The 21,576-nt window shown below is 43.4% G+C and overlaps 3 protein-coding genes across 3 annotated transcripts in view; all 3 read right to left on the bottom strand.

The window, feature by feature from the left end:
* Positions 1–589: 589 nt before the first annotated feature.
* Positions 590–1,552, bottom strand: LOC117742763 (olfactory receptor 146-like). Its single transcript, XM_034550383.1, has one exon. The coding sequence runs from the start codon at positions 1,532–1,534 to the stop codon at positions 590–592; it is 945 nt and encodes a 314-aa protein (XP_034406274.1). The 5' UTR covers positions 1,535–1,552.
* A 1,114-nt stretch (positions 1,553–2,666) lies between these two features.
* On the bottom strand, positions 2,667–4,665 carry LOC117742762 (olfactory receptor 52E4-like). Its single transcript, XM_034550382.1, has 3 exons — positions 4,304–4,665; positions 3,184–3,410; positions 2,667–2,866 (listed from the first exon to the last, which is right to left on the bottom strand). Exons 1-3 carry the CDS (start codon positions 4,663–4,665, stop codon positions 2,667–2,669), a joined length of 789 nt encoding a protein of 262 aa, XP_034406273.1.
* A 12,836-nt stretch (positions 4,666–17,501) lies between these two features.
* LOC117742942 (neuronal acetylcholine receptor subunit alpha-9) overlaps positions 17,502–21,576 on the bottom strand; it is an 11,319-nt gene continuing 7,244 nt past the window's right edge. Inside the window, exons 2-6 of the mRNA XM_034550617.1 lie at positions 20,114–20,259; positions 19,875–20,029; positions 19,539–19,785; positions 19,182–19,467; positions 17,502–18,220 (exon numbers count right to left, since the gene is read on the bottom strand). Coding sequence (XP_034406508.1) covers positions 17,502–18,220; positions 19,182–19,467; positions 19,539–19,785; positions 19,875–20,029; positions 20,114–20,259 — 1,553 coding nt within the window. The remainder of the gene's footprint in view (positions 18,221–19,181; positions 19,468–19,538; positions 19,786–19,874; positions 20,030–20,113; positions 20,260–21,576) is intronic.

The following is a 21,576-nucleotide window of genomic DNA, read 5'->3' as shown; positions in this document are numbered from 1 at the left end:
ATGTCCGAGGGTTGTTTTGTTCACCCAATGAGATCTCAGCTGCCAATTTTGTTTCCATAAATTAATCTGTTGAGTTTTTTACATGGATTACACAATGTCCTTGCATTTGTAATTTCCTTATAAGACAGTTGTCAGAGAACATCACTTATTGCTGAGCTGTAGGGAAATATAAAAACTAATCAAAGATTCTGATTACATTTTGTTTTATTCAATTTTATTTGATTAGCCCAATATCCCAAATTTGCCCCAGGGGGCTTTCCAATCTTTCCGGCATACAGCATCCTCTGTCCTAGCACCCTTGCGCAGGAAAAAACAATTAAAAGGGGAAAATGTCAGGGAGAACAACTGAGGAAGGATCTCTCTCCCAGGATGAGCATAAGTGCAATAGATATGTACAGAATAAACATTATCAAATGACAACATAAGTCAATCCATATAAAACAAATTAAACATATAATTAGAGTAGTATTAGCATTAGTAGCTTTAATGCATTAATTAACACTAATAAGGGACAAAGCACAGTGAGGCACCCTTAGGTCACATTATATGTTGCGGTAAAAAAATATATAAAGAAAAGTGGAAATTCTCTTTACAATGATGGCAAAACTTTCTTGGAGTTAAAAAACTTGGTCAAAAAAATCTGTATTTCTTTAGACTGCACTCCATAAATAATGGGGTTGAGGCTGCCAGGAACAACATGAAACAAAATTCGACTGAGCTTTCTGTAGTCTGTGAACTGAGGGAAGCGATGCAGAGTAATGTTTGACATTGCACTGATCATCATGATCAGAAACACAACCAGATGAGTGCTGCAGGTCTTCAAGGCTTTACTGTTCAAAGACTTGCTATTACTGGTGAGACAGACGACTGTAATCTTTGTATAAGTGATAACCATGCTGCCGATAGAACATGTGAACAGGACCACGGTGAAAGTGAGGCCATAGACATTATTAATCAACACACTCTCACAGGAGAGTTTAAACAGTGAGGCATTGTCACAGTAAGGGCTTTCAATCAGAGTCCTACATCGGTTCAGTCGTATGGTCAGACCGAGTAGAATCCCCACCAATACAAGGGCCACTCCCCAGGCAGACACCGTCAGCTTCATCACCATTTTGTTGGTCATTATGGAAGCATAGCGCAGAGGATTACTGATGGCCACATATCTGTCAAAGGCCATAATCATGAGCACAGTGAGACTAGTGGTACCAAACATGTGTGTGCTGAAAGCTTGAGCCACACATTCATAATAACTGATGAAGAGCTCAGAGGAAGGCTTCATCATGTCTATAAGCAAACGGGGCATCAAAATAGAATTTCCAAGTATGTCATTTAATGGCAAGTTGCAGAAAAGGAGATACATGGGCTGGTGAAGGTTCTTGTCAATGAAAATTAGAACAGCAATGCTTACATTTGCAACCATTAAAAACAGGTAAGAGAATAAAAACAAGAGAAAGACGGGGTAGAGAGACACTTTTGAGACATTCAGTGCCTCCAGCTGGAGCGTGGGGCTGTTATAGGTGTAGTTTTCCATCAACCTGAAATAACAAAACTATATTAAGGTCTCAGACCTTTTTAATCCATACATGCAATACAAGGCTGCAGAAGTAGATTGCCATCATTTGACATTGACCAGAAATTGAAAATAATTTATTTTAGTTTTCCATCAACTTGAAAAAACTAAATGATTTTATAGTCACAGAAAATGTTCTTGTATTCTCAATGTCAGATATTTATTAGTAACATTAAAAGCTACAGAAATGACTATACTTGATTCGACATTGATCAGAAATTAGGAAGACACCCTTACTTGCAGATAAGTAATGCCACATTGAAGTATCTCTTGTTTCTCAATCTTTAATCTTCATCCTCTTCAATCACTGCTGACACTATCCACCTATCAAGAGCTACCCACCCAATGTTATTGTAGGGCGAATTAGTAATCATTACGTCAGATGATGCAACATTCGGAAATCCCAAAGCAAATTACAGCAAGTTGGCTGCAAGTTCTGTCAAGAACTGTCAAGTAACCGTGTTCTTATTTTCTACAAACTGAAGCATTCTTCTGATTGTTTCTCAGCTTTAATTAAAACAAAAGGTACAGAGAAAATACATTTATTAACAATAAAATGTGATTGGCATTTATATTTCAATCATGAGCACAGCAAACAGAAAACGCAAATTGGTGTATTACTGGTTAGCAAACATATAGCCCATAGGTTAAAAAGACGTACAGTTTGTCTTTCACAGAAAACATTTACAGAACCTACATTGTCCACCTATTCACTTCACTGTGTTTCCACCTGCCGAATTTACCTGAAATAACAACGTTAATAATTTGTGTATATGTTGTGTACCTTGTACACTAGGATAATTAACAGATATTGTTGTCATTATATTTGTAAAACTTCTAGAAATTTGAGCTTTATACTTTTTTCGATAATAAATTAGCAGCTATTAGTCTGAGAAACCAAAACCAAGATAGTATTGATAGTTGATAGTAGCTACAGACAAAAGAAATGGGGAAACAACTGGACAACTAGGCCACTTCTATGCCTAAAACCTAAATAATCTCTCGGACTGAAACATGTAAAGTTATTGAAAACTTTACGAGCATGTAAGATGGGAAAAATAACTATTATCAGGAATACAATGACGTTAAGAAGTTAAACCCCTCTAATTTGTTTCTGATGGACATGTAAATGGATAAAATGCGTGATGATGCTATTACGTAACTCTTTACTGACTAGTCCATATATGATGGGGTTGATAGCTGGTGGAATGATGATGAACATGATGCTGACAAACTTCTTGATATTTTGTGACAGTGACGGGAACCTGTGACTAATAACGATGACCATTATAGCTATTTGGTAGAGTACAAAAATAAGAAGATGGGGTACGCAGGTCTGAAAGGACTTATTCCGGACGCCACGGTCAGCTCTGCCTTGTTTCACACAAGCATGCATGATTCTGAAGTAGGAAAAAGCAATGATGAGGAAGATGCTTGCATTCACAGTCCAGGTTATGGACAGACCTAAAGAAAAGAAAAAAGAAATGTACAGTTATTCCGTGAGTCAGGTATCAAGAAAACAGTGCAACATGCTGAACACCTCTTGATAAGGGCCAAGCTTCGACAACATATCTTATCTTTGCTCCGTTATTCTAAATGAATGCACCTACCATAGAGGTTATTGATGGGGGTGGGACTGCAGGCCAGGTTCAGGATAGCACGGTTGCTGCAGTAGACATGTTGGATGGTATTGCCACACAGTGGGGTGTTCATGTGTAAAATGAAGAGTACAGTAATCAACAGCCCAGCGATGAACCAGGCCAGGGCGCAGCAGGAATGTAGCCGAGCCGATGTCATGATGGCGTGATACCTGAGTGGTTCACACACGGCGATGTACCTGCAGAGGGAGAGCACTGTCAAAGACATTACATTTCATTTAGCTGACACTTTTATCCAAAGCGACTTACATTAACACACCGTAGACACAGCTACTGGGAGCAATTCTGGGTTAAGTGTCTTGCTCAAGGACACATCGACTAGGGCAGTTAGCAGGGATCGAACCGTCGATCCTCTGATAGAAACATCCATATCTTTTTTACAGTTACAGGTTAGTTATCTTTAGGGATCTTAGCCAGTCAAATTGTTTACATCTGTTTCTGTATGATACCCGTGTATAGGCTTCGCTCACATACAAACACGTAAACACAACACAGTTTATGGCTGCCAAGTCCAGTCTGCAAAGAAGGTGACCATGCAGCTGGTGAAGGATGGCCTTTGAGCCGTCTGCCCACTCGGCCGATCCACCCCTAAATGGACTTTCCAGTCTTTATTATGATAGTGTCTGTCCGAAATACGGAGTTCAAGACAGACAGACACGGCCAAAACAACCTTCTGCTCCATTTACTACAGTTACGGCACCAGCGCTTTACTGGGAAGTTCAGATATTTTCAATTTAAAGAGCTTAGAGCAGCGGCACAAGAATGGTAAGGTGGTCAGCGCATGCATCCTTATTAGGAACAATTGAAAAATGACTTTTTATAAACTAAGACCTATCTTATCTTTAGATACAGACTGGATACCTGGGAGGAGGGCAAGGTGTGCTCACTTGCAGCAGTCCATTACCAACGTTTTATAACCCAAGTAAGAAAACATCAGCCTGACATGACAGTGAACAGCTGAAATCTTCTTCTGAAAGACTAAAGTCATCAGAGTGAACCTGCACTATTTATGCATGACAGAAAGACTTGAGTAGTTGATTAATTGTCTTGATGTGCAGATGCGTTTCCATACCTGTCATAGGCCATCGCACCCAGAATAGTCTGCGCTGCCACGCCGTACATGTGCACAGAGAAGGCCTGGGCGATTGCCGGGATGTAGGCGATCCTCTTCTGGCCCATCAAGAAGTGCATCATAAGGCGAGGCAGCACCGCCGTGGCCCCCAGCAGATCACAGACTACAAGGTTACAAACCATTATGAACATGGGCCTGTGCAGGTTCTTGTCCATGACAATAACACACAGCACCACACCATTGGCCAACAGCATTAGTATGAAGTTCAACAGAGCCAGGAAGAAGAAGAAAGCGCCGTAGCCTGGTGGTACATAGAAACCCTCCAGCTGGAACACGATAGGCTGTTTGAGAGCTGTTACCATCGTTAGGTTCTCCATCCAGAACCATGTGGTTCTGTAAAAATTTGTTTATCAAAACCGTCCAAACTTTTCACACATCACAAAGTAGTACCTGCAATAAAACAACTGACATATGTCTCAGAGCAATTTAAAATGTTATAAAATAAATAAAAGTAATGTCTAATGATCAGAGCAATATTCATGTTTTTGTAACGAGTCTAAAGCAGCGTTTTCCGCCCTCCCATCTTCTCTTCAGAGCTGATGATGCTCTGAGTGTTGAGGAGAGAGGGTTTGCTTTTAATGATTTTACTTTGTGTTGTGTATGTCCAATAGTAATGCCAATCCCTTCATAGTCAACGTTGCTATCGACACATCAACTCCACCCCCTGCAGCCTGCATCAAGTTTAGTTTAGTACAAAATGTTTTTCCACAGAAAGCCGAGAGTTGGATTTAGAACACAAAGCTGAGCATAAAGAATATTTTGGTTTCTCTTTTTCAGAATCTTACAACTTGAATGATTATATGGGATCATGTGACCATCTTTATAGTTTTGACCTTGGGTCACTCTGCCTGGAGCTACTTGTTGAGCTGCATTCATAGATTTCTTTGCAGAAATCAACTTATTCAAAATATATACTTCATTTTATGCCTCTATTTTAATTCTTGCGGACAGCAGAGTGATGCCAGGAAATGAGGCGAGGCGTTGGGGTTCATGGTTGGAGTCTAAACCTGTAGACCACCAGGACATCGCCCTATATCAACTTATATTACTATAATAATAATAACCACAGCACAGAGACAGCACTGGTCAAAATCACTAATGACCTTCTGATTGTATCTGATAAAGGACTCATCTCTGTACTGGTCTTGTTAGACCAATGTGCTGATAAAGGACTCATCTCTGTACTGGTCTTGTTAGACCTTAGTGCTGCGTTCGACACCATTAATCATGACATCCTATTACAGAGACTGGATCAGTCGATTGGCATTTCAGGTACCGCACTAAGTTGGTTTAAATCCTATTTATCAGATCGATCTCAGTTTGTATTTGTAAACGATGAAGCCTCAATGACACCAACGTTAATCAGGGAGTTCCACAAGGTTCTGTGCTTGGACCAATTTTATTTACCTTATATATGCTTCCTTTGGGCAATATTATCAGGAAACACTGCATAAACTTTCATTGCATGCAGACGATACTCAATTATATCTATCGATCAAACCAGAGGAGACCAACCAGCTCGCTAAAATTCAAGAATGTCTTCAAGACATAAAAACATGGATGACCTGCAACTTCCTGATGTTAAACTCAGACAAAACTGAAGTTATTTTACTGGCCCTGAACACCTCAGAGATCAATTATCTGGTGATGTGGTTTCTGTAGATGGCATTGCCCTGGCATCCAACACCACTGTAAAGAATCTCTAGTTATCTTTGACCGAGACTTGTCCTTTAACTCCCACGTTAAGCAAATCTCAAGGACTGCATTTTTTCATCTACGTAACATTTCAAAAATCAGGCACATCTTGTCCCAAAAAGATGCAGAAAAGCTGGTTCACGCGTTTGTTACTTCCAGACTAGATTACTGCAACTCCTTATTATCAGGCTGCCCTAATAAGTCTCTTAAATCCCTCCAGTTGATCCAGAATGCTGCAGCTCGTGTACTCACAACAACTAAGAAAAGAGATCACATGACTCCTGTATTAGCTGCTCTGCACTGGCTCCCTGTAAAATCAAGAATCACATTTAAAATTCTTCTCCTCACCTACAAAGCCTTTATTGGTGATGCACCATCATATCTTAAGGAGCTTGTAGTACCATATTGCCCCACTAGAGAGCTGCGCTCACTAAATGCGGGGCTACTTGTGGTTCCTAGAGTCCTAAAAAGTAGGATGGGAGCAAGAGCCTTCAGTTATCAAGCTCCTCTTTTATGGAACCAGCTTCCACTTTCAGTCCTGGAGGCACACACAGTCACCTCATTCAAGAATAGACTTAAGACTTCCCTCTTTAATAGTTCTTATAGTTAGGGCTGAATCAGGTTTGCCCTGGTCCAGCCCTTGATATGCTGCTATAGGCTTATAGGCTGCTGGGGGATGTTTTAGGATACACTGAGCACCTATCTCCTCTTCTCTCTCTCCTTATGGATGAATTTACATCTCTCCATTGCACCTTATTAACTCTGCTTCCTCCCCGGAGTCGTTGTGACTTCACGTCTCATAGGGTCCATTGGACCTGGAGGTGTCTGATGCTGGTGAGCCGGCCTCCCATTGGCCCTGCTGATGCCCCGCCCCCCCCTCCTCTCTACCTCCTTCTGTTTCATGGATTGGAGTTCCATTCATACATTGTCATATTCATGTAATGTGTTTATGTAACTCTGTAACTCTGTTCATCTGGTCACATGACATCTATTCATCTGTCCATCCGGGGAGAGGGATCCTCCTCTGTTGCTCTCCTGAAGGTTTCTTCCCTTTTTTCCCTGTCAAAGGTTATTTTTGGAGAGTTTTTCCTGATTCGATGTGAGGTCAAAGGTCAGGGATGTCGTATGTGTACAGATTGTAAAGCCCTCTGAGGATAATTTGTAATTTGTGATATTGGGCTATACAAAATAAACTGAATTTAATTGAATTTAATTGAATTACCAAATATTTGAACTTGTTTAGTTTAGAGGTTACACTTTATTGTTATTCTCCTGAAAAGATATTCATTGCAAAACATGTTAATAGCAGCCACAATAAGCTATTGTTTTGCCTGATATTCATTGTTTTTTGCACAGATAGAACTTTATTTGCATTGTTCTAACAAAGTGATTGCACATTTTATTTGTTATCTGATGGAGGAATCTGGTTTACACAAAAGTGATTGCATTTTTTTTAAATTCTATTATTTATAAAAGCACAGATGGAGGAGTCACAAAATGTTTGTTATTTAAATACTCTCAATACATTTTAATATTTTGTTACAATTTTGTTGGGACATGAACATTTTTCTTCCTCCAAATTGGGGCGTGACAGAAAAGGTTTCAGAACCACTGATTTACACCATGAACATAATTCCGTAACAACCCTGAGATTAAGGTTTAGTTAGTTAATATCAACAACACGCAATGTCCACATCATTATTAGACCGACAGAGCAACTGAAAGAGGGGGTGGAAGGGGAGCTTAGATAGGTCAAAAAACACAACACTTTCACCAGGAGAGCGCTGTTCATGTCCTGTATGAAACCAAGTCAATGTTGACTTACTTTACCATTTAGTGACGTAACAAACGTACTTATTTGAACGCAAACCTAGATCTTTTCCACAGCCTATCCAAGTACTTTTGTTTCCTAAGTCTAACCTGCGTGAGTGCACCTAATAAATAAACCTACATTGGAATGTTATCTTAGTAAGAGACTGTATCCATGTAATGCACAGAAACTGTACAATTCTTATGAATATGGTGTCATTCAAAGTTTCATTTTAAAAGACAGTGAGCAGAAACTGACATGCTATCCCTGACACGTCCACAGATGGCGCTAGAGGAATACAGAGTCATAGTTTGAAGCGCAACGCCAATGACGTTGACGTTTGACTCGACCCCAACATCCTTAGCTTTGACCTTTGCTTCATAAAAAACACACAGCAGCTGGAAGGTGTAGAATCTGACTTGTTTCAGCATAAAGAAACCGCTGTGTTGAACAAATGTAGTTATTTTGTCATGAAATTATTCTCGTCATTGAAATAATATAAAATCAGTACAATTGATTCAGCAGCAGTTCAAATATCTTGAACGTTCTCTAAGAACTTCCCACAAGTAATATATTACTGTTTGTTTGTTTCTTGTTGCAGCAACAATGGGTTCATCAGTGGTTACCAGCGAGTGGAGATGGGAACCCTGCAGGGACCTTTTCTTCAACTTATCACACACAGAAAGTTAGCTTTGCAGAAGTTGAGGCCACAGATTAAACTTAATCACTCAATAAATCTGTAGATGGTGAACATATTATCATAGATATTGATTCTTCCATCAGTGGCCATAATATCAAACTAATATGGCTTTGTTTATTGTTTTATTATGTAATTTCTTTTGTCCATCCAACAATGTTACAAGAGGAGCGTCTCTCAATAGCTTCTTGATGTAAAACAATACAATTTGCTGTGAATATTCATGACTAAGCATCATGTTTGAATACTTTCTAGCTAGCACTGCCATCAAGTAAAAACTTCAACTTGTATACAAGAAATGTATCTAATTCTTAGTCATACAATTTAGACATGATACTGATAGATGTTGGATACTCTGTATGATACTCCAGGATGTTCACAACTAAAAACTTTAAAGCTGCTTTCAGTTTGAAAACTACACACGAACAATAAAGCCTTTCTTTATCTTTCAGTTAAGTTAGAATACTTTCACCCAGACTGGATTCATCTCAGTTGTTGTGTCAGTATTGAAACTTGTGTTGTGGTATATCTGTGTTCTAACTATTGGGCTGTAATGAGTGTCCTGGAGGCCTCTGAGCTCCCAGCTGTCTCAGTGACCAGCAGGTTAATAGAATTAAAAGCTCCAGGGAGGAGTTCAGGCCGATGGACGGGGAAAGGCCCTTTCTCCTGAGAGATGAGAGACTTCAGTCTGCAGACCTTTTGTTGTATCTGCACAAGTGTGTGTTCTGGAAACAATAGCCTTCTATGTTGGCTTGCAGTCAGTGTTCTAGTTCAGACCTAAGCTTTTGGATAGGGTTGAGGTCAGAGTTCTGTCAAGTTCTTTTACACCAATTCAGGAAACCCATTTCATTATGGACCAGTGTCAATGAGGTCATGACATGTTTTATCTGTAAACGATGGTACTAGAGGACGGGGTTGTTTAGGACTATGAATGTCCCAATTAAAAAAAATCCACCATTTAAGTGTTTAGTTTTCTTACTGTGGACCAAAACATAGTATTTTGAACCACCAGCAGCCAAAGGTTAGTCGTGCATTGACAGTGAAGATAGTCCCTGTAGATCCCGAGGGCTTTCATTAGTGCCTGTAACGGTGTCTCTGAGCTCTGATACACGACCATCACTGAGCCTCCCAGAGGGCTAATTACGTCTGATACTGTTGATCAGTGTTCTACACAGTGGACCTCATTAATGATCACATTTGTTTCAGAAACATTAACACTCCTTACTGCCTGCCGTGGAGCATTAAGGGGCAGTGTAGTCCCCAGAGCTCCCAGCATGCAACAGTTGATAGTTTTGTTTTTAGTTTTACTGTTTTGGCTTGCTGTTCATAACAAAGTTGCACAATGCAGACCTGCAGAACTTACTACACATTCCACGTTTGACTGGTTTACAGTGTCAAGCTGGTCCTGAGCCTGGACAATCACATTTATACTCATGTTTATTGGGCAGTATTCTGCAGTGCAGTGCACATTACTGTATACCGTCTACAAGGCGTGAGGTATGAAGGTTTCCAAAGTCCATTTCTTCTCTTGCTTATCAAGCCTGGCTTATCTTTAGCTTTTTATCATTGTAGCCTAAACCAGCACTCACAGGGCATGAGGCTGGGTACACCTGGACAGGTCACCATGTCATTACCCAAGATGCACCAGCAGACAATATAGGGTCTCCAAACAGGCAGGTTAGAGCCCATGTAGGGAACCATTCAGCCGGGTCAGGGTGTGAACAGTGTGAAAGTGTTGTAGTACATTTACTCCATGACTGTACTATTTTGAGGTACTTTAATGTTTGTAAGTATTTTTGTTTTCTGCAAAGGGTAATATTTTAATTTTCACTCATTCAGTACATATATTTGATCATTTAAGTTACTTTGCAGATTCAGATTATTTATGCAAAATATGGTCAACAAATAACTGCTGATATATTAGATTAGAAAACTGTATTAATCCCCAGTGGGGAAACCTCATAAATTCATACAGACAACAATAGACAAAGTCCACATGCTGATGCCCCCCCCCCCCCCCCCCTCTCCTCTCTACCTCTTTCTGTTTCATGGACTGTGGAGGTCTGGATCGTGGTCCATGCCTACTAATTATTCATACATTTCTGTCATATTCATTCTATTTTTTGGGAGTTGTTCCTGATCCGATGTGAGGTCAAAGGTCAGGGATGTCGTATGTGTACAGATTGTAAAGCCCTCTGAGGGGAGTTTGTAATGTGTGATTTTGGGCTATACAAAATAAACTGAATTGAATTGAGTTGAAGGAACAAACAACACCAGAAAAGGCCTGGTCTGGGCAGTCCTTCTGTGTGGAGTTTGCATGTTCTCCCCGTGGCAGCGTGGGTTCTCTCCACGATCTCCGGCTTCCTCCCGCAGTCCAAAGACATGCAGCCAAAAGCGTGTAATATACTGTCTGCCTGGTAGAGCCTTCGAAAGAATTCAGCCAACAACTTCTCTCATTCTGGTAGATTTATTCTCTGATCACAAGCAAAGTACAAGCGCTCTCTGCGATTGCAAAAGCAGGGAATAACACACAGGTTGAGAAGAAGGCTAATTTCCAACTGCTGTCCCTGGCCAGATGTTTTTAAGGCAGCCTAAAATAACAAAATCTCAAAATAAAATGGAAATACAATTCATAGACAAACTGACAACAACATATAAACAAAACCAGTACACAGCAAAAAGAAAGGGTACAACAATAGACCAGAGACATAACGGGCTGCAGCATGAATCAGGCAGAACAAACCCAGCTACAATACAACATACACATGAAAAACAAATGCACATAAAGGAGAAACAAGCATCAGGACAGACAGCACATCAATGACTGCACACCTGATTGGCAACAAGCCATTCCTTCAGGTTATGCTGGAACGTTGTGAACGTATGTGTGGTGGCAGAGCATCGAATGACCTGCCTTCACTGAGAATGTAGACTTGCTAAACGAGCTTGACCTATATGAAATGACACAATCACCTCTTGTAGTGAGTCTGCTGCTTTGACTGCTTTGACAAGTTCACTAAGCGGGGGCGGAGCCATACCATTTAAATTGGCTTTTTTTTTTTATCAAGTGTTTTTATGGCTTGCTTATGGAGAATGTGAATACATTTTAATGTTGTGCTGTTGGCTTATGCCCAGCTGGTTAAGCAGTAGGTCAGATGGGGGACAATCGTTGCATTAAAATAACATTTTGCAGCCCGCATGGTTAAACAGTGTCTTATATATCTAAAATTCATGAGATTAAATTTCAAGGCCTTTGTCACATGGTTTACCTGTTTTTTAAAAGAGAGATTAGAATCAATAAAAATACCTAAATATTTAAAATCTGACACTACCTGTAGCCTCTCACCAGCAACATAAACGTCTTACTCCGGAGACACTTTGCAAGCCTTCTTTGTGAAGAACATACAAACAGTCTTTTTAACATTCAGATGAAGGCAAGCCATTTAGTTACATTAGTCAGTGTGGACGTGAGTTTAAGTGCAGCTTGTTCTTTGTTCTTTGCATGCACATACATCACTGTATCGTCAGCATACATTTGAATATCACACCCATCGCAGACATCCGGCAAATCATTAATGTATAAACTGAATAAAAGGGGTCCCAAAATAGAACCCTGGGGTACTCCCACAGTAGATCTTAGAGTAGATGATGAAACATCACCCACTCTGACACACTGTGTTCTTCCTTCAAGGTAGGATTTCAGCAGGATTGGCGCTCCTGACCTCTTCTCACAGTTCTGGGCCGTGCAACGACTAGTCTACCTTTCTGCGTGAGTGTTGTGGTACGAGGCGCGTTTCTACTCTTGGCGCGACATTCACTCTCTTTCCCTTCGCTGCCTTACATGCTTCTGTTACAATGCACTTATTGTAAGTCGCTTTGGATAAAAGCATCAGCTAAATGACATGTAATGTAATGTAATGTTAGTGCTGTTAATTCTGCTGGTTGTGGAACTATGCCTGTTCTTACTATCTCCCAGCCCTCAGGTCCTCTTCTCACTACCGCATAAGACCCCACTATCTCTCGGTCCAGTGTCTGATGGCTGTGTCCGTCGCAGTAGTAGGTGTCGTCTGGTTCAGTCAGTGGCTCTTTCTCTGAGGTCTGGTGCAACTTCATTTCATGATCTGTGTTGCCATGTTTTTAGCTGAGGCCTCAAAATGTATGTGTGTCTTAGTAAAGGTTTTGCCGAGTTGTCTGCCTTGCCGCGGAGTGTGTGAAAGCATTTGACTGTAGAAAAATGTATTTTAGGGTGCCTTACAAACATCTGGCCCACTTACAGTCCTACTGTTGATTAGTGTGCATTGTCCCTGCAAAATAAATAAATAAAATAAAATAAATAAATAGAAACAGTCTGGTGCTCCATCGTTAGATGGGCTGTTTTTATCAGTGCCTTCCCTATGGCCGCTACGTCTCTGACACACGTGGGGTGTCCTATTTCCACATTGTCTAATTTCCCACTGTAGTACATCAAAATTCTCCTATTCGTGCACCCCTCCCCCTTTTGAAATAGGACAGAATTCACAAATCCGTCCTTTATACCAATGGCTTTGAGTAATTTTGATAGCCTGTGCCCTGTATAAGTCTCCTCAACGGGGACACTTGCTCCGAGAAATTAGTAATGAAATTCTTACTCTAGGTCACCAACCCTAAAAATGTCATCATGCCCCTTACTGTTACCGGCTTTGTATGCTCTAAAATCGATGATTTCTGTTCCTCAGTCATAGCCTGCCGTGTTCTGGCCACGATTCCGCCCAGAAAAGTCACTCTGCAACATAGACTTCGACACCTTGAACCAATTTTTCTGTAGCCAACCCAAAACTACTCTTGTGGCCTCCATACCTCAGAGACTTTTCCCAGACACAAATTACAGCTGCTACGTCAGGATGAACCCTGTCCAGGTGAACCCAGTCCAGGGTGAACCCAGTCCAGCGTGAACCCTGTCCAGGTGAACCCAGTCCAGGGTGAACCCTGTCCAGGTGAACCCAGTCCTGAAGAACCCTGTCCAGCGTGAACCCTGTCCAGGTGAACCCTGTCCAGGGTGAACCCAGTCCAGAAGAACCCTGTCCAGCGTGAACCCTGTACAGGTGAAACCTGTCCAGCGTGAACCCAGTCCAGCGTGAACCCTGTCCAGGTGAACCCTGTCCAGGGTGAACCCTGTCCAGGTGAACCCCGTCCAGGTGAAACCCGTCCAGGGTGAACCCAGTCCTGAAGAACCCTGTCCAGCGTGAACCCTGTCCAGGTGAACCCTGTCCAGCGTGAACCCAGTCCAGGGTGAACCCAGTCCAGAAGAACCCTGTCCAGCGTGAACCCTGTACAGGTGAAACCTGTCCAGCGTGAACCCAGTCCAGGGTGAACCCAGTCCAGAAGAACCCTGTCCAGCGTGAACCCTGTACAGGTGAACCCTGTCCAGCGTGAACCCAGTCCAGGGTGAACCCAGTCCAGAAGAACCCTGTCCAGCGTGAACCCTGTACAGGTGAACCCTGTCCAGCGTGAACCCAGTCCAGGGTGAACCCTGTCCAGGTGAACACTGTCCAACGTGAACCCTGTCCAGCGTGAACCCAGTCCAGGGTGAACCCTGTCCAGGTGAACACTGTCCATGTGAACCCAGTCCAGGTGAACCCAGTCCAGGGTGAACCCTGTCCAACGTGAACCCTGTCCAGCGTGAACCCAGTCCAGGTGAACACTGTCCATGTGAACCCAGTCCAGGTGAACCCAGTCCAGGTGAACCCAGTCCAGGTGCTCTATGATTTGTTGGTAAAATGTTCCTAATGTTTTACATAAAGTTTAAACTGCAGGGCTACAGAGTCCTTAAAAAGGTAACTTTATAATCTGTGTGCGTTCCCGTGCTCGACCCCGGTTGGTTGTACGTGGTCACATGATGCTGTGGATACTCTACTGTGTCATTACTGCTGCCGGGAAGAACATGTGAACAACACAGCAATTTGTTAAGTGGTTTTACATGTTATTGCGTCACTTTTCTTTCTTTTTTGCATGTCACATGTAGACTCTCTGCTCCAGAAGTCAGCTGGAGGATGAAGAAAGACAAGGGAGGGTGGAACAAACACACGACTTTCACCCAGGAGAAAACAATTGAAGCAAAGTCCTGGTCTTTCATGATGTTTCTGGAGAGTTGTGATTGAAATGGAGCCGTTACGCTAAGAACTAAGAGTCCTGATGAGGGGAACCACAGCACAGCTGCTGCCAGAGGCCACGACACGTGGAAAGAAGTGGGTTTTCTATAAAAGCTTGATTGAAGTAGCAGAGGGTCCTCCACACACGGTGGTCCACAACATCGCACTGGAACACACCGCCTTCAGAGAGACGAGAAACCAGGACGTGACCTTTCAGGGCCTTAACATCTGGTGACACAATAAATCACTAAACACATGAAAACATGAATGTTTTTAATGTGCATCATAGACAAAGTAAATAAAAAAAGAGTTCACTTGACAGCTCTTTAGCTCCATCTGCTGCAATTGCAGAGTAAAGTTCCTTCTAGAAGGCCGACGTCACAGCAAGAAGAGTTACGTAATCAGCACAAACATATCTGACAGTAAAGTGGGTGTTTATGTCCGTGATGCCACACGGGGAATCGAACTATGAACCTTTCACATTGACGTACACAACAACATTAAGCTCAGCAAGCTGCGGCTCATTGGTTGGGGATTTCAAAAGTGACATCATCTCACTTTAGGGGTTTGAAAATTAAATCTACTTCAAATCTATCAATTGACCCATTGAATAAACAAATTTGTAATTTAAAAATCAATGAATGGATCCAGGTGTTTTATACTTTAACAATATTACATTGCAGGTGAAATCTGTCAGGTTTTACATTTGAAGGGATTGTTGAACTGTAAAGAGCTCCAGGGTGATGATCCATGAAGAGTTATTATATAATATGTAAAGCAGGTCACATGATCCTCTCTCCAAGTGATAACAATAATGATAATAAGATCATAATAATTAGTTTATGAAAAATACAAAATTACATGTTTTGCCTCAAATTCATGAAAGAAATGTCCCCACAAACCTCAACAAACAAAGTTGTTTTAATAATAACTTTTTAATGTATTTTATTTAGCATCAACAATGTGTAAATATGTCTTCTGACAAATGGTCAACACCACACAAACGGGATATATAACATATATATATATATATATATATGTAAGTAGTTACAGTGAACAATATGGCTTTTCTTATTTTTACATCCTGAAGACTACAAACACTGCAAGAAATGATCATTTCATACTATTTTTTACTTTGGAAACTTGAAAAGTTTAATTAAATTGACAGTTTAGGTTAAAAGTCCATACATTTGGATTTTAAATAATTGTGAGCAAGTTATGTAACATTTTTAAAACACAAGTCCTGTGAAAGTTCAATAAGAAGACCAATAAGAAGACCAATAAGAAGACCAATAAGAAGACCAATAAGAAGATAAAAAAGAAGATCAATAAGAAGATCAATCAAAGGCAACAGAAAAGTTTCCTCTGGTTTGATTTATTGAACTTGTAAGAAGCGTGATCTGAACCGATAATCATACTTATCAATAGCTTCTTGCGGTGAATTACTCCAGAATAAGAGATTACCAGCAGGATCATCACCTCATAACAGTTTATTAATGTGCAGACACATTATTATGAAATTATTATTACTGCTGAGAGATGAGCTGTGTTTCATTGTTTCATTAGAAGAAAGGATTTGTTTTAATGGAGCGTTCGCCAGGAAGCAGCACTGGGAGGACCGACTGGGAGGACTGGGGGGACTGGGGGGACTGGGGGGACTGGGGGGACCGACCGACTGGGAGGACCGACTGAGAGGACTGGGGGGACCGACCGACTGGGAGGACCGACTGGGAGGACTGGGGGGACTGGGGGGACCGACCGACTGGGAGGACTGACTGGGAGGACTGGGAGGACTGGGGGGACTGGGGGGACTGGGGGGACCGACCGACTGGGAGGACCGACTGGGAGGACTTGGGGGACCGACCGACTGGGAGCCGGCTCAACCCAGATATCACCACATTTAGGAGTTTTTACGTTTGAGCTGAAAATCTGCTTTTCTTAGCTAAACTCGTTGGCGTTATCTTGTATTAAAAGATGAATTGATGAAAGTAAAACCAATATTCATAGTTACATTCCCACATATCAATAATTTCAATGTGATTGATAATTTAAAAATAATCCTGTATGCATTTTTAAGTTGTCAAAAAACATTCATATTTGTGTAACAAACGTGTCGCAAACGTGTTTTTAGAACAGTGATAGTGTGTGTGTGTGTGTGTGTGTGTGTGTGTTCCTTCGTAGTTCATTAATCAGAATGTTGGGTGAAGCCAGGCTGAGAATAAGATGGAGTGAAGCTTCATCGGGAAAAAACGTTGGGAGGAAATCATTTTAATTCACCGCCGGCGACATTTAAGGTGGAATGTTTTCTCGCTTAAGTTAGTGAAAGCATCGCGTTGAGACCCAATCAACACACGTCAAATGTTAAAGTGACAACATTGGCGCCCTCTTTGTTTTGTGTTGTGTTGAGGCGTGTTGTTCTGGCAAATCCAAACCTTTGGAGGAGCATTTGACTTGAGAAGGATCGTCTGGGTTCACAAGGCGACATCATTCTGTTATTCTGGAGCGTTGATGTGTGTTGGGCCAACCGAGGAGGAGATGCTTTCAAATGGTCTGCAGACGACTTTACCGTCACTCGGAGGTATGAAAGCCGTCTCTCAAACCCAAAACTGTATTTGTATACCAGATGGAGTTAAGATGTACAGCAGGAGGATACCTTAAACCTTAAACTATAAACCATATGAAATTCATGACAATCTGAACCAACATTGTTCACTTGTCTTACAAAAAAAAAAAGAATCAAATAATTTTAGCGCCGTCCCGACTCGCTACCGAGACCCACTCATGTGGATCTTTGAAGCCGGATCTCCATCAGATGGCTTTTCCCAGGATGAGGATGCTCATGAAGAAGACCATGATGAAGAAGAGCCACATGAAGAAGCGATCCATGACCTTGGCGACCTTCCTCCACTCCCCAATGCGCAGCTGCCCGGCCCGTTGGTCTTGGTACGAGTTGGCAATGTACTCAACGTCCCTCCGCAGCCCCCGGTGCTGACAGACGCACAGGGTCTTCACCAGGATCTCCCTCCTGCTTCCTCTGGCTCCGCCTCCTTGCTCCCCTCCTCCACTGTTGGCCTCCTCTCGCTCCCCCTCGTGACCTCCAGCAGCTCCTTCCTCCTCCGAGTGGTCGATGGTCACGAACAGATCCTCTTTCCATTCCGTCTGGGTGGTCAAATCTCGGCCCGGCTTCAGAGGCTCCCCGGCGCCCTCCTCCTCCACCTCCTCCTCCACCTCCTCCACCCTCCCCGCCCACACTTGCCCGTTCACGTCCCAGTTGGTTCCCTTGGTGTTGGCCGATGGGGCGTCCGACTCCTCCTGCGACGGAGGCTGCTTCCTGGAAGCCGTCCTGCCGAGGCAGTTCTCGCCAACCTCGTAGACGAAGCAGATGCGGGCGAGGTAGTTGAGGATGAAGCGCTCGGCCCACTGGGGGACGGGCCGAGCCTCGGGGCCGCAGTGGTGGATGTTCATGATGAAGATGGTGAGCGCTGTGGATGCAGTGACCATCGTCATGGTGGCAATGTAGTACTTTCCTGTGGAGAAAGAGAAATAAAGATCATTTGGAACAGTTGAATGGTTAAAGTCTCAAACCGATTAAATAGTTTACGAGAAGAGTAACTTCTCCGGGAGGCAGACACAGTCACCTCATTCAAGAATAGACTTAAGACTTTCCTCTTTAATAGTGCTTATAGTTAGGGCTGAATCAGGTTTGCCCTGGTCCAGCCCCTTGATATGCTGCTATAGGCTTATAGGCTGCTGGGGGATGTTTTAGGATACACTGAGCACCTATCTCCTCTTCTCTCTCTCCTTATGGATGAATGTACATCTCTCCATTGCACCTTATTAACTCTGCTTCCTCCCCGGAGTCGTTGTGACTTCACGTCTCATAGGGTCCATTGGACCTGGAGGTGTCTGAAGCTGGTCCTCCTTGCCCCTGCTTCCTGCATCCAGACCTTGGCCTGGGCCTGGCCTCCTTCCCAATAGCCCTGCCTCCCTCTTTGTGCCTCCTGCCTCGAGGGCCTGGCTTCATTGGTCCGGCCTCTTTCGCGATGCCTCCTGCCGTGGCCCTGCTGATGCTTTTCTCGAGAGGCCTGTGCATGTTAGCATCTTTGCATTGAGAGCACTGCACTATGATGCATGTTTGGCTGTTTTTTAATAAAAAAAACTTTAGATAAAACGCTTCCCTCATCCCTGTCACTTTTTACCAAGTCGTCCAATCACAGTAGAGAAGAGGCAGGACAACTACCACAAAGACCAACTGACACATTCTAATAGAACAGAACAAGTTCTGAACAACGACAACAACAATGGAGGATGAGATTTAACCCCATGATACCAGATCGACCGGCGGATCCGCCCTCTTCATCCTGAGCAAAGCACTCTACCTGGTGCCGACATTTTTACATTACAGCAACCAGACGCAACCAAAGCATCTCGGTTGAAAAATGTTGCAACTCCAAAGAGCTTAAAAGGTATAAATCAGAGTTGTCTCACCTATCAGTGGGACGCTCTCCGAGGGCGGCATGCTCTCAGCCACCAACAGCTGGAACACAGTGAGGGCCAGCAGCACTGTGACACCCAGAGAGACCTTTTCACCAGAGTCAGCCGGCAGGTAGAAGCCCAGCGGAGCCAAAAAGGAGATCATCATGCAGGGGATGAGGAGGTTGAAGATGTAGAAGGAGGCCCGCCTCTTCAGATGGAGGCTGAAGGTGATGTCTGGGTATGGATCTGAACAGCAACCATACAGGATGACGTTCTTCTTCGCTGGCATGCCCAGAACCTGGACAAAAACATAACTAGAGTTCAGGGATGAGGTCTCGCTTCGAGCACATGAACCTGGCTAACACTCACCTCCCACTCCACATTGGGGACAAAGTCTGCCAGGTCGGCGCTGTCCAAGGCATTGGACAGGTCCATCTGGTTACCGTTGTGTGTCCAGGATCCAAAGGTGAGGTGACACTGCTGCAAATCAAAGGGGAAGAAGGCTACATCCACGGAGCAGGAGCTCTTGGTGATGGCCGGCTGGTCCCACATGACCTGGCCATCGTGACGGAGAACCACGTTGGTCTCCATGGAGCTGGAGAACTCGTCGTCGGCACTGCAGGGGGAGGAAGTGCAGGAAATCGCGTGGAGGCCAACAGAAAGGAAGGAGCACAATGTGTCCGCCTTGCAGGAGGCCACGCCTACCTGTTGTACAGGACGATGTCCGGTCTCCAGACGTAGCTGCTGGGGATGCGGATGGTGTCCAGGCCGTCGTAGTCCTCCTTCTTCCAGGTGAGGTAGGCGTCCAGCCACACCTGGCGGATCCAAAGGTAGGTGGTCAGGATCTGGTTCCGCTCATCCTGGTGAAAGGACACACCCACAATGAGCACGGGCACCAACACACACAACACGAACATCTGGATGGGCGGTCAGGGCGCGGTCACCATGTCGATGATCTGGGAGAGCGTGATCTGCAGCGTGACGTTGATGATGTGGTCGGTGTCCTCCACCGGCCGCAAGGCGTTGGTGTAGTTGGAGAACAAGTCGTTCATCAGCTTCTGAGCGTAGCGACCGTGAGCGGCGAGGCAACCTGGGCGGGAAAGAGGGAGGAGCATCTTCATTAAACCAGGTGAACTCACGGCCCCATTCCTGGTCCCCAGAGGACCAACCTTTTAGATGTTAGACTGTGGCGCTCCACTAGTGGTGAGACTCAGGATTACAACCACATTTAACTTTGTTAACTTGCTCCTGTTGGTAAATCCTGTTTAAATTCACAACTAGTATTCATCAATTCGTTTTTAAGCAATAAACATCATTTAGGTATTTTGACGATTCAAACTTTAAAGTCACACAACACACCATCAGAACACACACACACACACAGCTTCAGAACACACACACACACCATCAGAACACACACACACCATCAGAACACATACACACCATCGGAACACACACACACCATCAGAACACATACACACCTTCAGAACACACACACACCATCAGAACACATACACACCTTCAGAACACACACACACACACACACACATCAGAACACATACACACCATCGGAACACACACACACCATCAGAACACATACACACCTTCAGAACACACACACACCATCAGAACACATACACACCTTCAGAACACACACACACACACATCAGAACACATACACACCATCAGAACACATACACACCATCGGAACACACACACACCTTCAGAACACACACACACCATCAGAACACACACACAACATCAGAACACACACACACCTTCAGAACACACACACAACATCAGAACACACACACACCTTCAGAACACATACACACCATCAGAACACACACACAACATCAGAACACACACACACTATCAGAACACACACACACCTTCAGAACACACACACACACACCATCAGAACACACACACACCTTCAGAACACACACACACACCATCAGAACACACACACACCATCAGAACACATACACACCATCGGAACACACACACACCTTCAGAACACACACACACCTTCAGAACACACACACACCATCGGAACACACACACAACATCAGAACACACACACACCTTCAGAACACACACACACCATCAGAACACACACACAACATCAGAACACACACACACCTTCAGAACACACACACACACACATCAGAACACATACACACCATCGGAACACACACACAACATCAGAACACACACACACCTTCAGAACACACACACACATCAGAACACACACACACACATCAGAACACACACACACCTTCAGAACACACACACACACATCAGAACACACACACACTATCAGAACACACACACACCTTCAGAACACACACACACCTTCAGAACACACACACACACATCAGAACACACACACACTATCAGAACA

Source organism: Cyclopterus lumpus, chromosome 14 (assembly GCF_009769545.1).
Source record: "Cyclopterus lumpus isolate fCycLum1 chromosome 14, fCycLum1.pri, whole genome shotgun sequence".
Classification (NCBI taxonomy): Eukaryota; Metazoa; Chordata; class Actinopteri; order Perciformes; family Cyclopteridae; genus Cyclopterus; species Cyclopterus lumpus.
This window is presented reverse-complemented; position numbering and strand designations above follow the sequence as displayed.